General features: G+C 48.5%; 7 protein-coding genes across 7 annotated transcripts; 6 read left to right on the top strand and 1 right to left on the bottom strand.

Annotated features, from left to right (window-relative positions):
• Positions 1-236: 236 nt before the first annotated feature.
• On the top strand, positions 237-3130 carry BU24DRAFT_372047 (glycosyltransferase family 1 protein). Its single transcript, XM_033524491.1, has 6 exons — positions 237-487; positions 547-1222; positions 1277-1434; positions 1488-1863; positions 1923-2267; positions 2319-3130. The coding sequence occupies exons 1-6, from the start codon at positions 334-336 to the stop codon at positions 3076-3078; spliced, it is 2469 nt and encodes an 822-aa protein (XP_033383479.1). The 5' UTR covers positions 237-333; the 3' UTR covers positions 3079-3130.
• A 150-nt stretch (positions 3131-3280) lies between these two features.
• Positions 3281-5160, bottom strand: BU24DRAFT_228813 (MFS general substrate transporter). The gene is made up of 4 exons (XM_033522146.1): positions 4897-5160; positions 4791-4840; positions 3656-4740; positions 3281-3602 (listed from the first exon to the last, which is right to left on the bottom strand). Exons 1-4 carry the CDS (start codon positions 5013-5015, stop codon positions 3315-3317), a joined length of 1542 nt encoding a protein of 513 aa, XP_033383478.1. The 5' UTR covers positions 5016-5160; the 3' UTR covers positions 3281-3314.
• Positions 5161-10066: 4906 nt separating this feature from the next.
• Positions 10067-12997, top strand: BU24DRAFT_452012 (uncharacterized protein). The gene is made up of 5 exons (XM_033531160.1): positions 10067-10279; positions 10329-11229; positions 11329-11449; positions 11499-12020; positions 12068-12997. Exons 1-5 carry the CDS (start codon positions 10148-10150, stop codon positions 12585-12587), a joined length of 2196 nt encoding a protein of 731 aa, XP_033383477.1. The 5' UTR covers positions 10067-10147; the 3' UTR covers positions 12588-12997.
• Positions 12998-13579: 582 nt separating this feature from the next.
• On the top strand, positions 13580-14333 carry BU24DRAFT_372042 (uncharacterized protein). Its single transcript, XM_033524490.1, has 2 exons — positions 13580-13657; positions 13711-14333. The coding sequence occupies exons 1-2, from the start codon at positions 13598-13600 to the stop codon at positions 14323-14325; spliced, it is 675 nt and encodes a 224-aa protein (XP_033383476.1). The 5' UTR covers positions 13580-13597; the 3' UTR covers positions 14326-14333.
• A 524-nt stretch (positions 14334-14857) lies between these two features.
• On the top strand, positions 14858-16335 carry BU24DRAFT_482679 (uncharacterized protein; the record flags this gene model as incomplete). The annotated part of the gene is made up of 2 exons (XM_033533252.1): positions 14858-14876; positions 14969-16335. The coding sequence occupies 2 exons, from the start codon at positions 14858-14860 to the stop codon at positions 16333-16335; spliced, it is 1386 nt and encodes a 461-aa protein (XP_033383475.1).
• A 935-nt stretch (positions 16336-17270) lies between these two features.
• On the top strand, positions 17271-18278 carry BU24DRAFT_463852 (uncharacterized protein; the record flags this gene model as incomplete). Its single annotated transcript, XM_033532165.1, has 1 exon — positions 17271-18278. One exon carries the CDS (start codon positions 17271-17273, stop codon positions 18276-18278), a length of 1008 nt encoding a protein of 335 aa, XP_033383474.1.
• Positions 18279-18992: 714 nt separating this feature from the next.
• On the top strand, positions 18993-19725 carry BU24DRAFT_348105 (uncharacterized protein; the record flags this gene model as incomplete). The annotated part of the gene is made up of 2 exons (XM_033523551.1): positions 18993-19181; positions 19327-19725. 2 exons carry the CDS (start codon positions 18993-18995, stop codon positions 19723-19725), a joined length of 588 nt encoding a protein of 195 aa, XP_033383473.1.
• Between the last annotated feature and the right edge of the window lie 863 nt (positions 19726-20588).

Genomic DNA, 20588 nt, shown 5'->3' with positions numbered 1-20588 from the left:
ACTCGAACATCGGCTCTCTCCGAGTGTGGCTTTCTAGTTCCAGGTCGGGCACCTAAAAAAGTAAAGTTCTCCAGCGCTAAACGCAATCGGGCCGCCAGCGTATCCAAATACGCCGTATTCCCATTACGACGCTCCTAGTCCAGCGTAAAACACCGCCAAAACGGCAACTAGATGAACTTGAACGAAGCTTTCTCTAGTGTGAATTTTGGGAGTGGCACATGTAGGCCTGTGGCGCACTTACGGTGCTTTATATAAGGATAATGGAGACGCTCAGGAATCTCATTTTTCCTTGCTACATTCCTTTGAAAGAAGCTGCAGATAGAAATCGAGAACATGGGCCGACCAAATAATGAGGACTCGAAGTATACCCCGGCGCAAGGATGGCAGAACCACGAAGATGCAGCGCACGACGACGAAGCACCACCTGTATATGAATTGGAAGCTCCCACAGTAACAATGCCTCCGCCAGGAAATACGGGGGCGACAAGTACATACTCCCTCAATCATTTCCCAATTCGAGCAGCGCCGCTGACCCTCCCTCTCCAGACGACGGCCGCATCCACATCGACATAGATTCACACCTGACGAAATCGCTCATCAAGCTCGTCCCCAAGGCCTCAAAACAACCACACGACCCAAGTCGCCGCTTCACAACATCAGGACGACTAAACGTGCGCCTCAACATCGTAATCCAAGTCGTCGGCAGCAGAGGCGACGTGCAACCCTTCATCGCACTCGGGCAAGAACTCCAGAAACACGGGCACCGCGTGCGTCTCGCAACCCACGATGTCTTCGAATCGTTCGTGCTGGAATCGGGACTCGAATTCTACCCGATTGGCGGCGACCCCAAGGAACTAATGGCCTACATGGTGAAGAACCCAGGCCTCATCCCTAGCATGAAGAGTCTCCGCGAAGGCGACATCCAGAAGAAACGCACGATGATCGGCGAGCTGCTGTCCGGGTGCTGGAAGTCGTGTGTGGAGGGCGATGCGAAGACGGGGAGGCCGTTCGTCGCGGACGCTATCATTGCGAATCCGCCCAGCTTCGCGCATGTGCACTGTGCGCAGGCGCTGGGCGTGCCGCTGCATTTGATGTTCACGATGCCGTGGAGTTGCACGAGGGCGTTTCCACATCCGTTGGCGAATTTTAAGGTTGGGGAGATCGATCCCGCGGTGATCAATTATGTTAGTTATGGGGTTGTAGAGTGGATGACTTGGCAGGGGTATGTTGTGTTATCAAGATTGTGTCGAAATTAGGAAGACTAATAGATGGGTAGTTTGGGCGATCTCATCAATAAGTGGAGGTACACTTTGGATTTGGAGCCGGTACCAAATACTATGGGCCCTGTTCTGGCGGAGGCGCTCAAGGTGCCTTTCACATACTGCTGGTCTCCCGCGTTGGTACCGAAGCCACTCGACTGGGCAGAACATATTGGTAAGTGGGCTCCTATTTTGAAATCAAATTGGCGGACTAACATGTCAAATTAGATGTCTGTGGATTCTTCTTTCGGGATCCACCATCTTACACCCCACCACCCATAATCGACAAGTTCATCCAGGCAGGCCCACCACCGGTGTACATTGGCTTCGGCAGCATTGTGATCGAAGATCCGGCGAAGATGACCTCACTCATTCTCGAGGCAGTAAGGATGTGTGGTGGGGCCAGAGCAATCGTTTCAAGAGGGTGGAGTAATCTAGGCGAAGGCATGCCCGACGAGAACGGAGATATCCTCTTCATAGGCGATTGCCCTCACGAATGGTTATTCCAAAATGTTGCTGCAGTCGTTCATCACGGCGGCGCAGGGACTGCCGCATGTGGGCTGCGAAATGGATGTCCGACTGTCGTGGTCCCCTTCTTCGGAGAGTACAGACACCCCATTTTATTGTTAACTTGTGATGGTACTCAGCTAACAAAATGAGCAGTCAACCATTCTGGGGCGAGATGATAGCAGCCGCCGGCGCAGGCCCTCATCCAATCCCTCACAAATCCCTCACAGCTTCAAACCTCGCGGAAGCAATATCCTACTGTCTGACACCGGAGGCGACATCCGCAGCGCAGAACATCGCATCCCAGATGGCGAGCGAAGACGGCGTTAAAGCAGCCGTGCAATCCTTCCACGCCAATCTGCCTCTCGAAAGACTACAGTGCGACATCCTACCCGATCAGCCAGCATCATGGCTCTACAAACACGCCTCGATCAGACTGTCGAAGCAAGCAGCGCAGATTCTCATAGAAAGTGCGATCATAGACGCAAGAGATATATCACTGTACGTAAGTCACACCCACCTCACTTCGCCAGACACTGACCCCTTCCCCAGGCACGAAACCCACCCCATCTCCATAACCAACCAGCGATGGGACCCAATAACCAGCACGACCTCCGCCGGCGTATCCTGGGTCTCCAACCTCGCGACCTCATCCACCGGCATCATCATCGACCCCATCGCCGAGCTCAACCGGTCCAAGGGCCACGGCTCCGAGAGCTCATCATCCGGCGCGGCGACCGCAGGCCGCATGGCGCTCGCGTCCGCGAAGAACATCGGGAGATTCAACATGCACGTGTTCAAGGGGTCCTGCGTGGACATTCCGTTCGCTGCGGCGGAGGGCTTCCGGGCGGTGCCGAGGCTGTACGGCGAGGAGGTTAAGGATCACGGGGAGGTGAAGGATTGGAGTTCGGGGTTCGGAGTCGCGGGCAAGAATTTCGCGCATGGGATTGTTGATGGGGTGAGCGATTTGTGGAAGAGGCCGTATGAGGATGGGAAGGCGGAGGGGGCAGCGGGTGTTGCGAAGGGGGTGGGGAAGGGGCTGTTGGGGTTTGGGAGTAAAGTTGCGAGTGCGGGGATTGGACTTGTGGCGTATCCGGGTCAGGGGATTTGTAAGAGTATAAGGCATGCGGCGAAGAGTGGGACGAGGAAAAGGATCAAGGTGAAGAGATTGGAGGAAGGACAGTGGTTGGTGGACCAAAAGAGGAACAGTATGGATCCTAGGGTGGTGTTGGAGAGATTTGAGAGATTGAGACAAGAGGGACTGGCGCAAGGGAATAGGAGTATTAAGAGCGGAATTTCAAGTCAAAGTTGATGAGAAACCTTTGATGAGAAACGAACTTTTATTTTCCATTTCACGAATGTATTATATAGGGGATGTAGTTCACAACAACTCCGTCCAAGTCGCCAGTGTAGTGACTGTATTAATGGCCATCATTGTATGTGCTCCTCATCGCGCGCAATGCCAGTATTACAATTTATAACCTGGCCTCTTCAATCAAAACAGTCCGAAAAAGGTCGACACTATGAACTCAGAAACGACGGGACGGATCAAGCACCTGAGGCCGAAAGTCGTCTGCCACTGTCGAGAACCACGGGAGCAGGCTGGTCGGCACTGGGAACCACGACGACCTTCGAATTGCTCTCATCGGCGGACGAAACACTCTGGAGTTGTTTAGCCTCGCGGCGCTTTCTGATGCGGTCGTCGACATAGCGGATAGTGGCAATAGTAAGACCAGCAGCGAGGACGCCGATGGCGACACCAAAACCACGGCGGTAGCGGGGACGATCGTCACGACGGAAGATCTGTGCGCCGTAGATGCCAGCAATGTTTGCTCCCTGTTGTAAGTCAGTATGTGTGTATGAGATGTATGGTTCAGTTCAAGACGTACCATGATCACCATAGCCATGGCGAGAGCTCTTTCTTCAGAGTCGGTGCAAGTAAGGGACATCCAGGTGATGTTGAGCGGATGCGAAAATGTACCAAAAGTCTGCGTCCAGACGACACCAAAGTAGCGAACATTGCGGCTGCTAAGCTCCGTGAAAATTCGGTTGAAGATATATCCAAGGAGATGGCATGTGAAACCAGCAATCACAGTCTCACCACGACGGTTGTAGTGATCCGACACCCAACTGAAGGAATAAGAGACGGGAATCTGGAGGAACAGACCAACGGCAGCCATGGCGTTACTGCGAAGTGCACCGAAGCCGAAGGAAGTCACAATAGATGGTGCATAAGTGTCGAAAGCACGCTGGGGTCCGTTGTTGCACAGGGTAATGAAGAAATGTGCCCACAGACGCCAATTGGTAAAGGCTTTCTTGAAAGCATCGAGGCCGATCTTCTTCTTCTTCTTGCTCTTGGCAGGGTCATCCAAGTGGACACGGGCTCGCAGGATGCGAACTTCACGCTCGGTAAAGATTCTGAACTTCGGGGCGAAAGTAGGATGCGGGTTCTTGAAGGAGTCTGGTAGGAAGAAGCCGAAGACGAAACCACTGGCGATCGTGAAGCCGCCCATGAGGATGAAGAGCCAAAACCAGCCAGGACGGCCTGCCACACCACGCATGTGCAAGATACCATAAGCGAGTAGCTTCGCTGATGCTTGACCAAACTGGTTGCCAAAGTAGAATATCATGACACGCTTTGCGGTTTCCCTTCTGGTGTACCAGGTCGAAAGGGTCCAGAGACCGCCAGGGATAAAGCCCGATTCAGTGATGCCAAGGAGAAAACGTGTTGCGATGAATGATGCGTAATTAGTCTGGAAAGCCTGGAAGGTACTGACGGTACCGAAGAGGAAGAGCTGGAGAGTGAGCCATTTGCCAGGACCGACACGATAAAGGACCATGTTGGAAGGGATTTCGAAGAGCACGATGCCTAGGGAAAGCATTTGTTGACCGACGTTGAACTGATCCTGGTTGATACCAACATCTTCCATGAATTTGTCAGTGATAGCATTGGCAATGTTACCACGGTCGAGCTCTGCGACGGTCAGCGTGGTGAAATGACATTGCACAACTCGGGTTACTGACGAAGGCAGAAGAAGCCAAGGGTAAGAATTGGCATGATGGTTAGATCCAACCTAGATTCTACAATCAGATACATTCATCGAGGTCTGTCTCCCTGTTGGATTCGTACTTCCACTTTGCTCTCCTCTCCTCCTCGACCGTCCAGTCGCGGGTATAGTCGATGGCTTCTTCATCTACCCTGGATGGGTCATGATACTGGCCATCCTCGTTCTTCAGGTCGAGACCCATTGTGGTTGAAAGATACCAAACTTTGGCCAAGAGTGATTTTTCTGCAGATAGAGGAAGTGCTGATTGATGAGGACAATAGTCGTGTCCACTCCTACAGATCTCTCATGGTCGACTGAGACCCCATGCTTATAAGTAATTACATGGCTCGCCAAGTCAGACATTGTGACATTCATGTGCAAAATGGTCTGGATGTCTTGTTCGTCTTGACCTCTTGGTCCTCGCCTGTTGTCGCCTTGGTCCATCGGGTGAAGCCATGGCAAAGGCTGAAAGAACGTCAGAGGTACAAGTTGAATGGATAGATACTGGAGGCTGAGCTCTCCTTTGCTTGGCCAACCTATTGGTGCCGGCCAGATTCACGGCGAGGATGTCTTGGGAACGGCCTGTAAGACTTGTCTGGCGTTGACCAAGACATCAACGCGCGGACCAGAAGACTTGGACAATAAGACGTTGCTTTAAGGTTGCTTGTCCTACTGCGCGTGGAGTAGCTTGACCCGTTTAACGATAGTTGTAGACGCAGCTATATATGGGACGTTGTATCTCTCGTATATTCGCCAGATGTTAAAAACTACGCGACTCTTTTCTGTCCAGGGTGTTTTGGTAGACGTTGGCGAGTTGTGAATGTCTAAGAGTTGCTGTCCATCTAAGATCGTGTTTAGTCTGTGGGTTGACTGGCCGGCGGACTTGGCTGCAGATGACGTGCTCAAAACCACAAAATACGTGCTTGTGAGCTCAATATCAAAAACATTCGAGCCACTGTTTTTGATCGAATCATCACCATCCGATGACAATAATCTCAAGCCAACTCTTGGACAATTCAATAGGAAAAATAAATTCCAGCTGGAGTCGCACGATTTCCTCCATCTCTTGGCAGTCCGTCCTTGGTGAATTCTCGCCCCCGTCTGGAAGTGTTCGGATGTTACTGGCTTTGCGCGAAATGATATTCGTTCGTATATCCCAACGAAATATCTGCTCACGAGATCCTTTGTGTGCCGCAATGATAATGTGCCGCTCTGGATTGTCTTTGATGTGCCTCAGAGATCTCATCTCTCTTTGCTCGATCGATTATGATTGACGTTTCAGTGATTCCTTGGCTTGATGAATGTGTCGGTGGCTTGTAGTATTCCATTTATGCCCAGTATTCCTCATTATTTGGCTTGATTGCGAGGTTGCGATCTCTGATCCCTTTGCGTATGGAAGCGTTATTGTCGGTCGCCCGATAGAGGAAGTGTGCGCGGCCTCGGTGGCTTTGGTAGTTGCTAGGTGCGGCGGTTTTCTGTTTCCAAATGATTAACTACCATTGTTGTTCTCGAACCACTCAGGGTCTAGGACAATCGGGATTGCATAAAAGGAAAGCAATGTGCAAGTAGTGCCCTTCCTTAGCGAGGATTAATCTCCTAGATCGATCTAGGATGGGATGCCTTGATTGCGATCAATGACATGCTGTCGTGTATGTACGCGCCTTCTCGGTTGACTGTGAAAGCCATGCCCATGGACCGAGAGAAAGATCATAAGATCCTTCCCGGTTCCTGCATCTTTGTTCCGACCCAGTGGGCTATATCCGGAGCATCTTGAAGTTGTTCCGCTCCGACTACCAGTCCCAATTGTACGGTTCGTAAAAGGGCCGATTTGCCGTCTGAAGGCAGGAAGTAGCAATCGCCACGACTTGTTGGTATAATCAAAGGTCTGATATCAGTGTGGGCCACACAAAGCCATGTTCATATGGATGATGAACAGGTATGAATCCGGCTGGACGCGTTGGGGTAGACTCCATAGTCGTCGTCAGGTAAGCCATTGGACTCGGGGATCGATCAAAGCTGTACTTGGAGAGTTGTGGCAGTGTATCTTTAAATTCGCGATGAATTTGTTTGAAGAACAGGGAAACAATGGAGACGTCTGGGGAAAGCAGTGGCAACCTTCAAGTGTCGGGTTTGTGTTCTCGTTTATCGGTGATCTAAGTACATGGGTTGGGTCAACGGTTTCTCCATCATATGCCAAGACATATCTCGTATTCTCTGGTGCTAGAAGGTAGTCGCAAACTCGACCTCTGACCTTCAGTGCCTCACCTGTACTTTGATATCAGAAGCACAAATCATTGATGCTGTTGATTCCGTGCAATTGTCACTTTGAACACTGCTCTATACCCTTTCACTCCGCTACAATACGACGTCTTGACTGGCTACGACCGAAGAGGCACAGCCAGTGAAGGGACAATCGAGCCTCCCCTGCGATGGACCATTGGTAGCAAACTCCCCATGATCATATGAAAACATCGTGTTTGTTCAAAATCTTAACACATTCTACTCAAAAGCCATCATTTAGCAGAAACTTCGAACGCATCATTACAACTTCTCCTCCGTGTCGTCCCTAAGTCGCGACCTACGTCACAACACTATGCAACATCTATCGTGCATCGAGTCCAATACTTTCGTTCACGCGTCTTAGGATACAAATGGAAATATGGAAGGGGGAGACAATAAATTTAGAGCTATACTGGCACTGCAGGGTTCCAGTATGGTCATCGCCGTCGTGTCGGGGATCACCTCTACAAGGGCTGCGTCGAATCTCGTAGTCATCGTGATTCCTTGTGTAGAGAGGCCTTGGGGATGCTACCTTGCAACCTCGATACCTCTGTATGCCCTGGGATTTGCAGCACAAATGTTGACTACGTTGGGGTCAGATCAAAGGCCTTCCTCAGAGATGACCGTATCAAGGGGAACCCCTCCACGGTTCAGCTCCATGTAGTCTTTCGTGTATTGTTGTGTGAATGCTTTTTCAGATCCGATTTTCATGTTGCTCGATGCATTTGATGGGGATGGTCTCAGGCTAAGGGCTTCGTGGATTGATCCTCCAACACTTCGTTCGTAAAGCGATCAGGATGTTATGCAGGAAGGTTCTCAGATAACGTACGGCTAAAGAAAATATAAACAGAGGATCTGGCAAATTGGATGGAGCAGAAAGGCATCATTTTATATGGACATATGATTGCTATGGGTGTAAGTTGGGCAGATATAAAGGCATCATCTGCCTTGAATCTCTACAATGAGACATCTAGTGAGATGCGTACTTGTTGCACGCGATACATCTAGAGGGCTGTATAATTTACGATTACCAGGCAACTATGTCCCACAAAGGATGGCCTAGATTCTCGAAAGTCTTTGGCTATTAGTGGCAAAGAAGCAGTACGGGAACAGTCATAAAAATGTATTCACATAATCAACATAATGTGCACTACGAGGCTTTAGAGCATCTATTCAATCGTTTGGGCTATGGTTAGCAGCGTGGATAACCCGTACATCATAGATTCCCATCAAATTCCAATTGAATCGAGCCGAAGAGTGTGACCCAGCCTGAACCCTGTAGAGACGCGGAACGGCCCGCAACAGAGGCTCGATTGCGCTGGTATCGCTCGTTCTTTTTGCCCTGAGCTAAACATGCCCCGCAGCCACCGATTTCCTTGCTTCATGTTTGAATATCTACACCACATCACTACCCGCGAGTGAGAGTTATGGATTAGTAATCTTTGCCTACAAAGGTTGTGCCTCGGGCATGCCTTGCTTTTGATCTTGAGTTACCTAGAGAACGGAACTACCCGCAAATCTTACAAATACTTCCATTTGCTACGGGGTGTGTCATCCGGGAAATGGCTCTTCCCCTCACCGTGTCCATTCTTCCCGGGCGGCTACAATCCTGGGATACGAGCAGACACCAAACATCAAGGACGCAAATGGAAACCTTTGCGCAGAAGCATGTCGTACAGGTTCGGAGAATAGCCCAATATCTTCAATCCATCGTGGGGGGGTTCCCAGATACCGGGCCACATGCATAATGATACCATAAAAGGACAATCGACCTCGATACGACACTTGACACGCAGGTCGGCTCGATCTCGCTTAGTGCGGGACATACAAGCAGCCACAAAGCCGTTGCGACCTCTCAACGGGTACCGTTAAAGGATCGTATAATGCCACCGGGCATTATCAATTATGGCGACTTCCAGTGAGCTGTCGATGGCACCTGGGACCGCATTATTGCCGAGTGATGTACGGAGTACGGAGTAATTCTATCGCATTCTGATCATTTCAATAGGAATTAAACTTTCTGGATTATCGCAAATCTGCCAGATCAGCGGTCTAGGCTTCCAGTCCTGCTGTTTTCAGGTGACGCAACAAGGGAAAACTGGATCTTTCCGGCACTTCGGCCGCTGAATTAGATCCGAATGGATGTTTGCTTTGCTTGCTCTCTGCCCAATATTTCAGGTCGAAGACATCGAATCAGTAACAAGCACTAACATATAGTTTCTGACTCAGGCCATGAATTTTTCGGCACAATTACATACCAGAGTGCTTGTCGCAGTTTTGATAGTACCCTTACTAAAGTAAATATGACATTGCTATCTCCTGTTCCTTCTGTCTGTGTCCCCCAGTCCTTTGCCCAAAGTCGGCGGCCATGCTACCTGATTGCTCTTGTGCCCAGGATCTTTGCCATAACCTGTCGGCACCGGCTCGATCTTTAGCCGAGCTGCTTGATCGCATTGGCTGGTGTTCATATTGCTTGCCCTCGTGATTCGCTATTCTTCATCTGCCGTGTATATGTGCTTGGAGTGCTTTCTTACCCAATGTTCCACAAACCACGACAAAAGATACCTCGATGGTACATAGAGTCCTCCAAGGCAACCATGCATAAGATGGTCAGGGGGATTTCTTGTGCTTTCCCAAGTGAATGACGTCCGCTCCTTGAAAACTATAAAGAGTCGGCTCCGAGGATGCCATGAAGGAAAGGGATTTTGAACACGAATTTTAGCTGTTTTGCGCATCAGAGGGGGAATTTAAAGTTTACGGTAAGTACCATCGATCCTTCAATGTCCTCCGGGGCCATCTCTGATTGGTGTATCGCTCAACCGTTGGCCAGGATAGGTTTAGCCCGGTCACTAGTGGCATTTTTCCCAACTAGCGATAGGTTCATCGATCAGGGCTCCGCCTCCCCTGTGAATCGAGCAAGTAGCAAGTGGGAGAACCGCACGCTGGTTGCTCGCTATAGGCGTCTGCGGAATATCTACCCGGCCCAGTCATTTATCATCCTCATTCTACATCACCGACGCTTTTCGACTCTCCCGTCACCTAACCCCGTCGAGGATGAGCCCTCCTCTACGGCCCATTTTGCCTTGTCCACCGGGTGCGAAAAGTACCTCCGAGGGCTCCACTAGTTCTCAGAAGCGCAAAGTCACCAAGATTGCGTGTAAACCATGTCAGCAACGTAAATACAAGGTATGTACCAGGGTTTGACGTCATAAATAATAATAACCGACCGTGACAGTGCGATGGAACTAGACCAGCTTGCAGAGCTTGCGTTGGGAAGTCGTTACCATGTCATTATGATTATGCAGAAGGACAGGAGCGTCCATCGCTAAAGAGGAAGAATCTGGAGTTGCAACGAGATCTTGGGAGCACACTAGAGCTGCTCCACCATTTGCGACACGGATCTGAAGACGATGCTCGTAATCTTTTCACAAGGATACGAGAAGGAGAAGACCCATCGACAATCGTTGCATCGTTGAATCAGCTGGGTATTGGGACGAACATACCGAATCGATCACCAACACCCCGCGAAGATGTGTCGCCGGAAAGGACTGAAGAGGCAGCTCCGCCGTCTCGGCCAGCGCCCGGTCTAATCGATCAAAAGTCACATCTCATTACGCTCCCGTTGGGACATGGCCCAGCGCCAAAGCTTCCCCCGATCGGACACCCTACGTATGAGAATCATACTGACCCTCCAATGATACCTCCAATCCGGAGCATCATTGGCCCCCACGAACGTATGATGGTTTCCGACACCTCCAAGCCGAAGGTGTTAGCAGAATCAATCCGAGCACAAAGGGAAACTATCAGACAGTCATACTCTACATTCTTGCAATGCTCAGCTACGTCTTTTCACGTGTACTCCCAAGAACAGGTCAATGGTCTGCTCGATGCCTTTCGCCCCGAGTGTACTGACATATCCCTATCAACACTGTGTTCTACGTGTGCCGTTGCAGCAGTTGGAGAAAGGTTCTATCCGGGTCCAGTCTCTCCGTCAGACTATAGTCATTTCTTCAATGCTGCCAAACAATTACTTGATGATTGCATAGACCAAACACCTCTCCAGGCGATCAAAGTTTGTGCTCTTCTGGGAATGTGCAATATCATCACCAAATCTACTGCCGCCCTGGCTTACATAGGTACGACTGTCATCTTGCTGAAGGCTTCATTGGGGAGTTTTCTATTGGCTTCATTGACAATGGAGATTTTACAAGCCGTGTCATACTAATTTTCTCTAGAGCTGGGGCTTGGTTTGGCTCGTAGTCAAGGAATATTCGGCGAGCAGTGTCGACCTGATCTAGACATCGGCACCTGGAACGACAAGCGGAGGGTCTGCCAAATAATGATCTTCTACAGAGGGTGGGTACTTTCTTCGTCGTTCGGCATATAAAACACTAACAGCATTCAGTTGGCTTCGTGTAACATCATCCATAACAACAATCGAAACAGACGATGCAGTTACTTCTCACAATCTTGACAAGTTTGGGGATAGCGATGTCATCAGAAATTCTGGAATCCAGGTAGAAGTATTGGCCATGATCAAAATAATGATGCACATATGTCGCGTGGTACTTAGCACGCGCTTTTCGCTTTCATGGTCAAGGGGCATTCAAAGTCTTTTCCACGACTGGCTTCAGACTTTACCAGATCAAATGCGGCTCGATTTGCGAACGCGATTACTTGATCCCAATGAACGAGTATACATGTTGTCTCTTCACTCTTTCTCGTTTGGAGGTAAGATGTTGATGTACCGATGGGTGTTATCAAGCTTCATCGACCCAGGGCTGGAACATGGCGCGATGACACAAGAAACGCAAGAGGACACGACTAATTGCATCGAGGACGGGATATTGTCTGCTGGAAAGGCTGCCGAAATACTTCATGTATTCTACATGGAAGGCATGGCCGTGAAATACTTCTGGTTTTGCATGCAAGATGTCCCTAGCCTAGGCAATTATCAAAGCTAACAGTGCGCAGGTTTCAAGCGTACCTCTCCTGTTGCATACTCCTTTACGACGATCTACAGAGGATTTTATGCTCTGAACCCCTCGAAAGCCCCTCTAAAAACCTGGAGTGGGTGGAAAAGTCGCTGGAAGTTCTCGCATGGGCGAGCAAGCTTTCCAAGAGGGCTCACCAGTTCCATGATATCTTACACCCTATTTACGAACTTGTCAAAGGATCAGCGGTGTCATATCACATCCGAAGATCTCCTCCTCGGCATTTGCATTATCACTTTGCGATAGTGGAGGGCACCTCGCCGCTTCAGCAGGCTGCGCAGAAGCTTAACCGTTTGCTTTTCATCCCCCTCGTTACCATCTCGAAGCAAACCCATATCCAGAGCAACGTGCCTAGCGACCAAGAGCCACTTCTACCAAGATTTGCAGATGCAGGGCTGGGCATGCACCTCTATTGGGCATTGGAATTCGCCGCACCATGCTTTTCTAGCGATGATTTTGCCCAATCGGACAGTGGCACATCATCCGGGGCATTGTTCTGAAACAAAGTAAATACAATGCAGCCCTCATTCAGCTTTGGCTTCCCCGATGCAACTATTTCTGACCAACGAATCAACCTATATCAATCGCCAGAGGCTGATCTAGTTGGGGCTGAACTTCGCTCCTATTTCGTACTATGCTTTTTCCGCCATTTGCTTAATTGCAGCGCAACATGATTGCTTTAGGCATAGTGGAGCCACTTCCATTTTCATTCTCCTCGGAGACCATGGTGGACTTCAGCTGAGATACGTGATTCCATTATTCATATTGTGTTAGGCTTCTCGGTATCTGTTCTCGGTTTTCAGGATGGATGACGTCTGATTTCTTTCCAGCGTATGCATCAATTGGCCAAGACGCGGGATGATTGGCAGCACATAGGCCCAGGGTAAACGACATACATAATAATACCAATGAGACAGTCGATCTTGATGAACCTAGCGATCAATCGTATTATCTGTATGGCAGGGGAAACATTGCGCATGATTGCTTCAAGTATCTGAGGCTCAGCGACTCCGAAGCTGGTTGTAGGAATCGTTCGCCAATGGCTGATTGGAATGTCCCTTGAACGAAAATCATGCGTCTTCTTGCAGAATTTTTTCCCTCATCGCTCTTGATGATTTCTTTTGGATCATTGGCAACGTCCTCTGAACAACTTCAAATCAGATCTTGCGGGCTTGACCTAACCACAGCACTGGCCAATCAGCTTCATTGGAGAAGCATATCCGGAGTTTAGTAACTTTTCCGACATATCGAAGTATATTTCGCTTCTTAAAAGCATCAATCATTCTCGAAATGGTAAATGAGAAGTGGTTTTAGCTTTTCAGAGCCAAATTAACAAATTTACCTGCGTATAGTTGATGAGGATGCAGTCATGTTGAACTGGTGAAGCACGTTATCAATCAACACTACTGGAACAAGTATCCGAAAGTGGGGCATGTCCTCACATAAAGTCAGTGCATCTAATCATTCACCTCAATGCTTCAATAACACAAGAGGACCGTACTTTACATCAATGGCACCAATAATCACCACCGCGAGACTCGTCTGCAAAGACAAAGAAGCCCGTGAAAAGGTACCTGAACCTCTAGTCCGGAACCTTTTTTCACCCGCTAATAACCGGCCCAGGCTATCGCAGCTTTCCACAAGATCGTGGAGTTTTCGCGTGCCAATGAACCAGGAGTATTGAGATACATCGTCACACTTCCACTTTCAGATGATGCGCAAAAAGAAATCTATATGATTGAAGAGTACGCCTCTGCGGAAGCCAGCGCTTCGCATCTCGCGACCGAGCCGGTGCAAGAGTTGATCAAATTGTTCGGGTCCGGTGAAGTTCTTGCTGCTGCGCCGGAGGTATTCAACAGCAGTGTCAAGCATGCAAAGGTCGGTCCGAAGCCGATCAATGTTTCGGCGAACCTGGCGGTGGTTATTGCGCATTTTGGGTACGAGGCAGGGAAGGTTTCGGATGCGCTTGGGGGATGGAAGTCGTTGGTTGAGTATGTGGTTGCGAGTGAGAGTGGCACGTCTGGCTATGCGGTGGGAGTCGATGAGAATGGGAAGGATTTGACTGTCGTCGCGGTATATGACAGCTGGGATTACTTCGATAATGTCCATCTTAAAAGTAAGGGCACGAAGGAGTCTCGGGCCCAGACCAGAGAGGGTCGAACTGGAGTGCAGGATGTTGTGAGGCTAAGGGTAGTTGATGGCTTCATGGGAAAACAAGCTGGTGGAAGCAAACTGTAATTTTCAGTAGCTATATACAAAGCTTCAAGCTTTATTTAATTGTATTCTCCCTTCTCTTCTGATACTCATAGGAATCTGGGTTCCATCAAGTTCTTCTCTTTACGTGTAGTGAAGGCGGCAAGTAAATAAACATACGCGTAAATAAACAAACCGCAAACGCCAAAGTGAGTGTGAGATTGCGATAACACCAACACGTTATTATAAAAACACTTGATCATCAACAGCGCATGATGTCCTCGCTCTTCTTAGCACGTTTAAATTTCCAGCACAAGTAAATCAAGCCAGTGCAAGGATCCAGCTCATTGGAGTTGGAGAGCTGATGATTCTACAACAGTGATTTCTTTCCAAGAAGGAAGCACAGGATTCACATTCACCCATCAGTTGGACGTTAGCTTGTTCGCTTATTTAAGGACAATCACTTTCCTTGTAACCCTTTAGCTATCCATTGCACCTTTGCCATTTCGACAAGTTGCAACCTCAGTTGTCATTTGATCCACTCTTCGATCAATATCAAGTGCTACGCTCCTACAACATGGCGAGCAACCCCTCAGGTAATTATGAACCCATAATATCTGCCTTAGTCCCTTCAAGCACATTCACAGACACGCAAATCATTGTGGGGGCTATCAAATTAACGTTGCAGCTAAAGGCGATGCCTACCAGAAAACTGGTTCTCCATCGCATGTTGACTCCCCCGAAGCTGGACCATCTAGCACGTCCCCAAAGCCTCCTTCGGATCGTCACACCCCTCCTGGTTCTCCTCCGGCGCAGGAATCCGACGACTCCGACAATCTACTTATCAGGGTGGCTGTTCGCCGAAATAAACGAATCACATTCAGGATGGCGACGTACCACGAGATACGATACGAAGATCTTATTCGTACCTCAAAGTACCTAGTCAACGAGATCCGTTCCAAGGCTAGGGATGGCCGACAGCGACCCGCTTCGATTGTATGGTCCGTCGTCGCTGAAGTTGGGGTCTATTTCGATTGGCTAAGGGAAGGAGAATTGTTCCCAGAACGATCTCCTCCTGCAAAGAAGACGAAAGACTCCGTCGAACTGAGCAATCCACAACATAACTTCTTGACCTTGCTAAGCCTCTACACACTCGGGGATCATCTGCTTGATGATACCTTCAAGCGAGCTGTTGTCACTCGACTGACCAAGGATCTGGATGCGACGGAAAGTGTTGCCGACTTCTTCTTCATTCTGTCGCCAAAAGTCACTGGAGAGATCTGGGAAACCAAGCAGACTCTTGATACTGATTACCAGATCAAACAACTCATCATTGACCTGATTTTCTATCGTGCGGACACCAAAGAACAGCAGGTTTTCCTGACGGGAGACGGTTATCCTGAGGACTTTACAACCGCTCTATATGAAGTCTTCCCCTTCAGCGCGGTTCAATCAGCATTTCGCGTCAAGGAATCGGATCAACAAGCGTTGGCTTCGCCATCTGCAACATCTGAATTGGCCAATGATCAGCCTGCGATTCCTAGTCAGCAGAATGACCCTACACAAGTTCTACAGAATTTCGACCCGTTACCTTCAATGCCTCTCGAATTCGACGAGAACTTTGATTATTCGACTATTGATGACGATTTGCTCCAGGATATAGACCTTGTTACCGTGCCTGTTGCCTTCGATACGTATCTCAATTGGCTGCGTAATAATTCTCAGCCAGCTACCGATCGCCTGCCCGACATCAATCTTGGACCAAATATCAATCTTCAGCCAGGGATCAATCGTCAGATAGCTGTCAGTAGCGGATCGAGTGTCAATCCTGAGCCGGGTATCAATCTTCAGCCAAGCCCTCCGCCGAATGTGAGCCCTCAGTCGGATCCCATGCCTCAGACGGATGTCAACACTCAGACCAATACTAAGCCTCAATCGGATATCAAGTCTCAGCCTGACGCCGCCTCTGAGCTATCTCAACGTTCAGGAGGACCTGTGTTGGGTCCCGAGCTCGATGTCGATGGACTACCAGTATCTAAACGGAAGAGGACTTGAAATTCGATCCACTGTTCAGTCACAGCCATGGGCTAAATTGTTCACTCATCACAATCAGTTGTTCTTTTTAGGAACTGGTGTAGTGTCATCACAGTAGACAAACTCCATTGTATGTATAGGCCTTTAGTACAGCTTTAATAAAATCAATGTAGCTTGTGTCTGTCGTAAATCAAATGTTCCCGTGAAGAGGTGAATGGATGAGGTCGAAATGTTTTATTACCATATGCTCTTTCTAGTAATCAATGCCATATTGTGGTGTAGCAGGATAAGTGAAGCTATTCGAAGGCCATGTGGAGGAGGAAAGGCACTAGGTGGATCATGAATAGATAGACCAGGGCAGCGGAGAGAGAGAGATCCAAGCATCATCTACCTACCTCGATAGGGCTATCACTAGTGGCAAATATCTACCAATCCTACCTATCCCCGAATCCGGATTGTTCCTGTAATGCCTTCTCCAGTAGAGGCGGCTATGCGCAACGATACGATTGTGTGTAGACAAGTCTAAAGCATGGGACGACACAACCACGACTCGCGATCGTTAGATAGGCAAGGCATGTATATATTCGCCATCCTTGATTCACAGTTCCTAGGAAAGTTAATAGACCTTAAGTGTAGCTCGATCACTTTTAATGCGCAGCTCATATCTGTTTCAAAGTGAAAGTCTACATGAAGAAGTGAATTGCTTCACCCGAACCTCTTGCCGTCATAGCAATCATTATACACAATGGTAATTGGGCAAGGTTTCCGCGCTCAGAAGATAGTCTTGAGTGAATTCACTTGGCATCCAATTACAATACAATGATCAGCACGTCTATTCACCCGTCAGCACATCACTGGTTCTAGATTGTGAGCTTTACTACTTAAAGACTATATCTTTTCCAACTCCTGACATATCCGTTCCACAACTTGCCAATTAACAAGAAAAGTTATCGACCATGGATCAACTTGCCACCAGTCCCGTTCCTCGGATGATTAATGTATTTGTCAACTTGGAGTTCAAGGTTGATGGGAACATTCGTTATGGGAGTGCCGGGGTACGTAAGTATCAAGTTGACCTCGGTCAGCTTACGGCAACTTCCGAGTGGTTCGCCGAAGCTGTTTGCAAACGTACTGGCAAGGACTACGTGGGTGTGATCTGGCATCAGGCAGATGACTTCCAGATTTATATGATGTGGATGATGGATCGCGTTCTACGAAGCAGGAGGACAATTCGAGAACACAACGAGAGGCACAATATCTTACCCCCGACTGCTGAAAAACTTCGAAGTCTCCTTGCAGCTCCGGTTGGGCCAGCACGCTTGGTCGTTGATCAGGATCCAGAGCAAGCGAAAAGTCCCGCTATAAGTGATGAGCAAGAGCGCTTCGCAGCACTTATGGACCTTTGGATCCTGGCGTTACATTTCAAAGACAACGTCTTCCGAGGGGTGGTGACCGGAGTGCTCAGGGACGATCTGGAAGATCTTTCGATTGACCCACGACACTTCATCGCAGCAATCTCTCCAGAGCTTGTGGACGAAATTTGGAATTCCAACCAAACGAAAGCCAAACAAAATGGCGTCGTGGGTCAGTACATCGCCAGGAATATTGCGAGGTACGCTGAGCACAAAGTGATGCAAAACTTTCTTAACTCGCCAAAATATCAGAACGCTTTTAAAGTGGCATTACAACATCACTTAAGGTTATCCCTGCCAATCCAAGCTGTCCCAGAGTTCTATCCTATCGTCCCGTGTCATTTCGATACGATTCGGGAGCCAGTCGTGGTCAAGGACAAGCGAAGAAAGCGCATTTTCCCTGGCCACCATGCTTGGCAGGGCATGGTTCACTCGAATTTGGCAAGTATCTACACCACCTGGAATACTAGCGTCACGCTCACAGGAATCGAATGGCAAACCCTTGCTTACTGGACTGTAACAAGGGGTGAGGATCCAGATGTTCAGAAGTGAGCATACCCTTGCGGCATGGTGGATGAAGTGCTAACAGGTTTCCGATATCAATGATAAATTCGAGGAAGATAACATTGAGGACTATTTAGTGTAATCATCTTTTTTGATTTCCAAGTGAGCAGTTCGGGAAATTTCAATACAATTCTTTTCGCTACGCTGTCATCCCATCTATCAAAGTGAACTATGTCGAAGTAATATGTTCTAAGTATTATGAAGTCCTTTTTCCCACTGCCACCAAAATGAGCTATCTATAACAACCGTAGCAACAATAGAGAGCCCGAGAGAAGCTTAACTTATAGATCACCAAATTTGACGAGAAAGTATCAAAAACAGTGGATAATTGACAGGGAAACATCTTCGGCCGACTTTACGAAAGCTCCAATGACGACGACTAAGACGAACAGCGCTTGGACACATCACATGGGATACACTTTTGCACTTTCAGCAATGATTGTGCACTTTAATACGAGCCAAATCTTCTAGCATCTGAGTTAGCATCGGAAGAAGTAATAGTCATTAAGAAAAAGAAGAGTAATCATTTAAAATTGTATTGTCTGTCCGTCTGATTTTGTCCTGGCCCTCAACTTCGCAGTAGAGCATGAGACGCATGAGATGATACATAAAGCGCAATATCTACAAACTCCAATTACTGTTCAATGAACTCACAGCTCTGAGTAACTTTCATCCTTCCTTAAACTTGCAAGCCAAACCAACATGGCTCTAGATTACGCTTCTCAAGTTAAGAATGTGGGAATTTCGGGAGACGCAGCTGTGCTGTTGTCAGTTCGCGACTCCGACAAATCAAAGCCGTACATCCCCCTCGCCGGAGGTGCAACGGATGGTTGGTCCAAGGACGACGAGGCGACAGCCACTTGTTTCTGCGGCGCAGTCCAGCTCGCTTTCGTGAGTGTTTCCATTTGATCAATTTCTTTCCCTCCTCTGCGCACATCGCTACTCAACGGTTTGATTGCCCCGCAATTGGTTGCTTTCGAATTTGCCCGTGAACGTCTAAGAGATATCCAGCTGTATAATTACTGATTACATCCAGCCAACGGTCGCCCCAGGCCTAGTAGACACATTCGTATGTAACTGCACAGATTGCCGCAAACTCACCGCCTCGATGTTCACTTCCGCCTTCATTATAAACAACGAGTACCTCAAGCACATCCGCGGACAATCCAATCTCAAGCAATTTTCACAGAGCTCTTCCATCGCCACCCGCACCCTTATGACGAACTACTTTTGCGACACATGTGGAACACTGATGTATCGTGTTGCCGAAAGGTTCCCTGGACACAGCCTGTTGAGGCTGGGCACGGTCGACGATTTTAATCTCGTAGAGACGAAGTTGAGGCCGAGAACGGAAGCTTTCACGAAAGATCGTGTCAGGTGGTTTCCGGGTGTGCCTGGTGAGGATGTGAGGAGGTTCGAAACGAATCCGGCTTGATAGTCAGAACCAGTTTTACAATGAAAACTATCATAACATAACCGTGGGCGAATTCGTATCAGGTGCACTCCTGATCAAATACGGCGCAGTAGTGATTTGAAAGTGTCTTCAACTTACCTAGTAACTAGTGACGACAATTGCACATGTTAATTATTCGATTACTGATCATACGGGGTTTTGGTCATCGAGCGTTTTAAGCGTGGAACGGACGGCGGGGTTGTTGAGCAGAACACGACATCGTGCAGCATTTATGATTTAATTCCGCCTCAGGGATTGTATCTTCGTGGCAGCAATTGTCCGAAGAATTTCGAAATATTAAGGCATGGTTATGTTAATCAAGACATATGTCTATGCCTTAGAGCAGTTCATCGTGAGTGTGGTCGGTTTGTGAATAGTTTTAGGACAGACAAATGATATACATCATGGACTGTGGCCTACGTTGAGTTCCTGCGTTCTCCCTAATTTGCCTACCCTAGGCAGGTATCTTATAAACAAGACTCCGGTGAAATAAATCGCTGTGCACAGTCTTTTTAAGAATGAACATCTTCAGTAAGATAGTAGTTGAGGTGTAACGTAGGTGGCATACGAGCCGTGGGGATGGACGAGCCGTGGGTCGTGCCAAGCCCCCACCAAAATCGTAACAAGTTTACGACAAAACACGACTTTTATTGTAAATCGCTACAAATTACTACAAATCGTAGTACTACAAATTAATCGCTACAGTCTCCTGCGTCCTTCTTGCACGTGCGTGAGTTGTGGCCAGTCTCTCCACACGTTTTACAGTGCCTTTTGCCTTTAGTGCTCTCATCTGCCTCCTCCCCATCACCACCCTTCTTCCTCTTGTTACTCTTCTCAACCTCTCT

Source organism: Aaosphaeria arxii (assembly GCF_010015735.1).
Source record: "Aaosphaeria arxii CBS 175.79 unplaced genomic scaffold BU24scaffold_5, whole genome shotgun sequence".
Lineage (NCBI taxonomy): Eukaryota > Fungi > Ascomycota > Dothideomycetes > Pleosporales > Aaosphaeria > Aaosphaeria arxii.
The sequence above is the reverse complement of the archived record's forward strand: the minus strand, read 5'-3'. Positions and strand labels throughout refer to the sequence as shown.

Excerpts from the sequence above, each read along its gene's own strand:
- BU24DRAFT_372047 (XM_033524491.1), top strand. The coding sequence starts at position 334 with ATGGGCCGACCAAATAATGAGGACTCGAAGTATACCCCGGCGCAAGGA. Across the intron at positions 1,435-1,487 it reads CGACTGGGCAGAACATATTG|ATGTCTGTGGATTCTTCTTT; the intron begins GTAAGTGGGCTC and ends ATGTCAAATTAG. Across the intron at positions 2,268-2,318 it reads GACGCAAGAGATATATCACT|GCACGAAACCCACCCCATCT; the intron begins GTACGTAAGTCA and ends CCCCTTCCCCAG.
- BU24DRAFT_228813 (XM_033522146.1), bottom strand. The coding sequence starts at position 5,015 with ATGGGTCTCGACCTGAAGAACGAGGATGGCCAGTATCATGACCCATCC. Across the intron at positions 4,741-4,790 it reads CCTTGGCTTCTTCTGCCTTC|AGCTCGACCGTGGTAACATT; the intron begins GTCAGTAACCCG and ends TGACCGTCGCAG. Across the intron at positions 3,603-3,655 it reads CCATGGCTATGGTGATCATG|GGAGCAAACATTGCTGGCAT; the intron begins GTACGTCTTGAA and ends GACTTACAACAG.
- BU24DRAFT_452012 (XM_033531160.1), top strand. The coding sequence starts at position 10,148 with ATGAGCCCTCCTCTACGGCCCATTTTGCCTTGTCCACCGGGTGCGAAA. Across the intron at positions 10,280-10,328 it reads GTCAGCAACGTAAATACAAG|TGCGATGGAACTAGACCAGC; the intron begins GTATGTACCAGG and ends CGACCGTGACAG. Across the intron at positions 11,230-11,328 it reads TGCCGCCCTGGCTTACATAG|AGCTGGGGCTTGGTTTGGCT; the intron begins GTACGACTGTCA and ends AATTTTCTCTAG.
- BU24DRAFT_372042 (XM_033524490.1), top strand. The coding sequence starts at position 13,598 with ATGGCACCAATAATCACCACCGCGAGACTCGTCTGCAAAGACAAAGAA. Across the intron at positions 13,658-13,710 it reads ACAAAGAAGCCCGTGAAAAG|GCTATCGCAGCTTTCCACAA; the intron begins GTACCTGAACCT and ends TAACCGGCCCAG.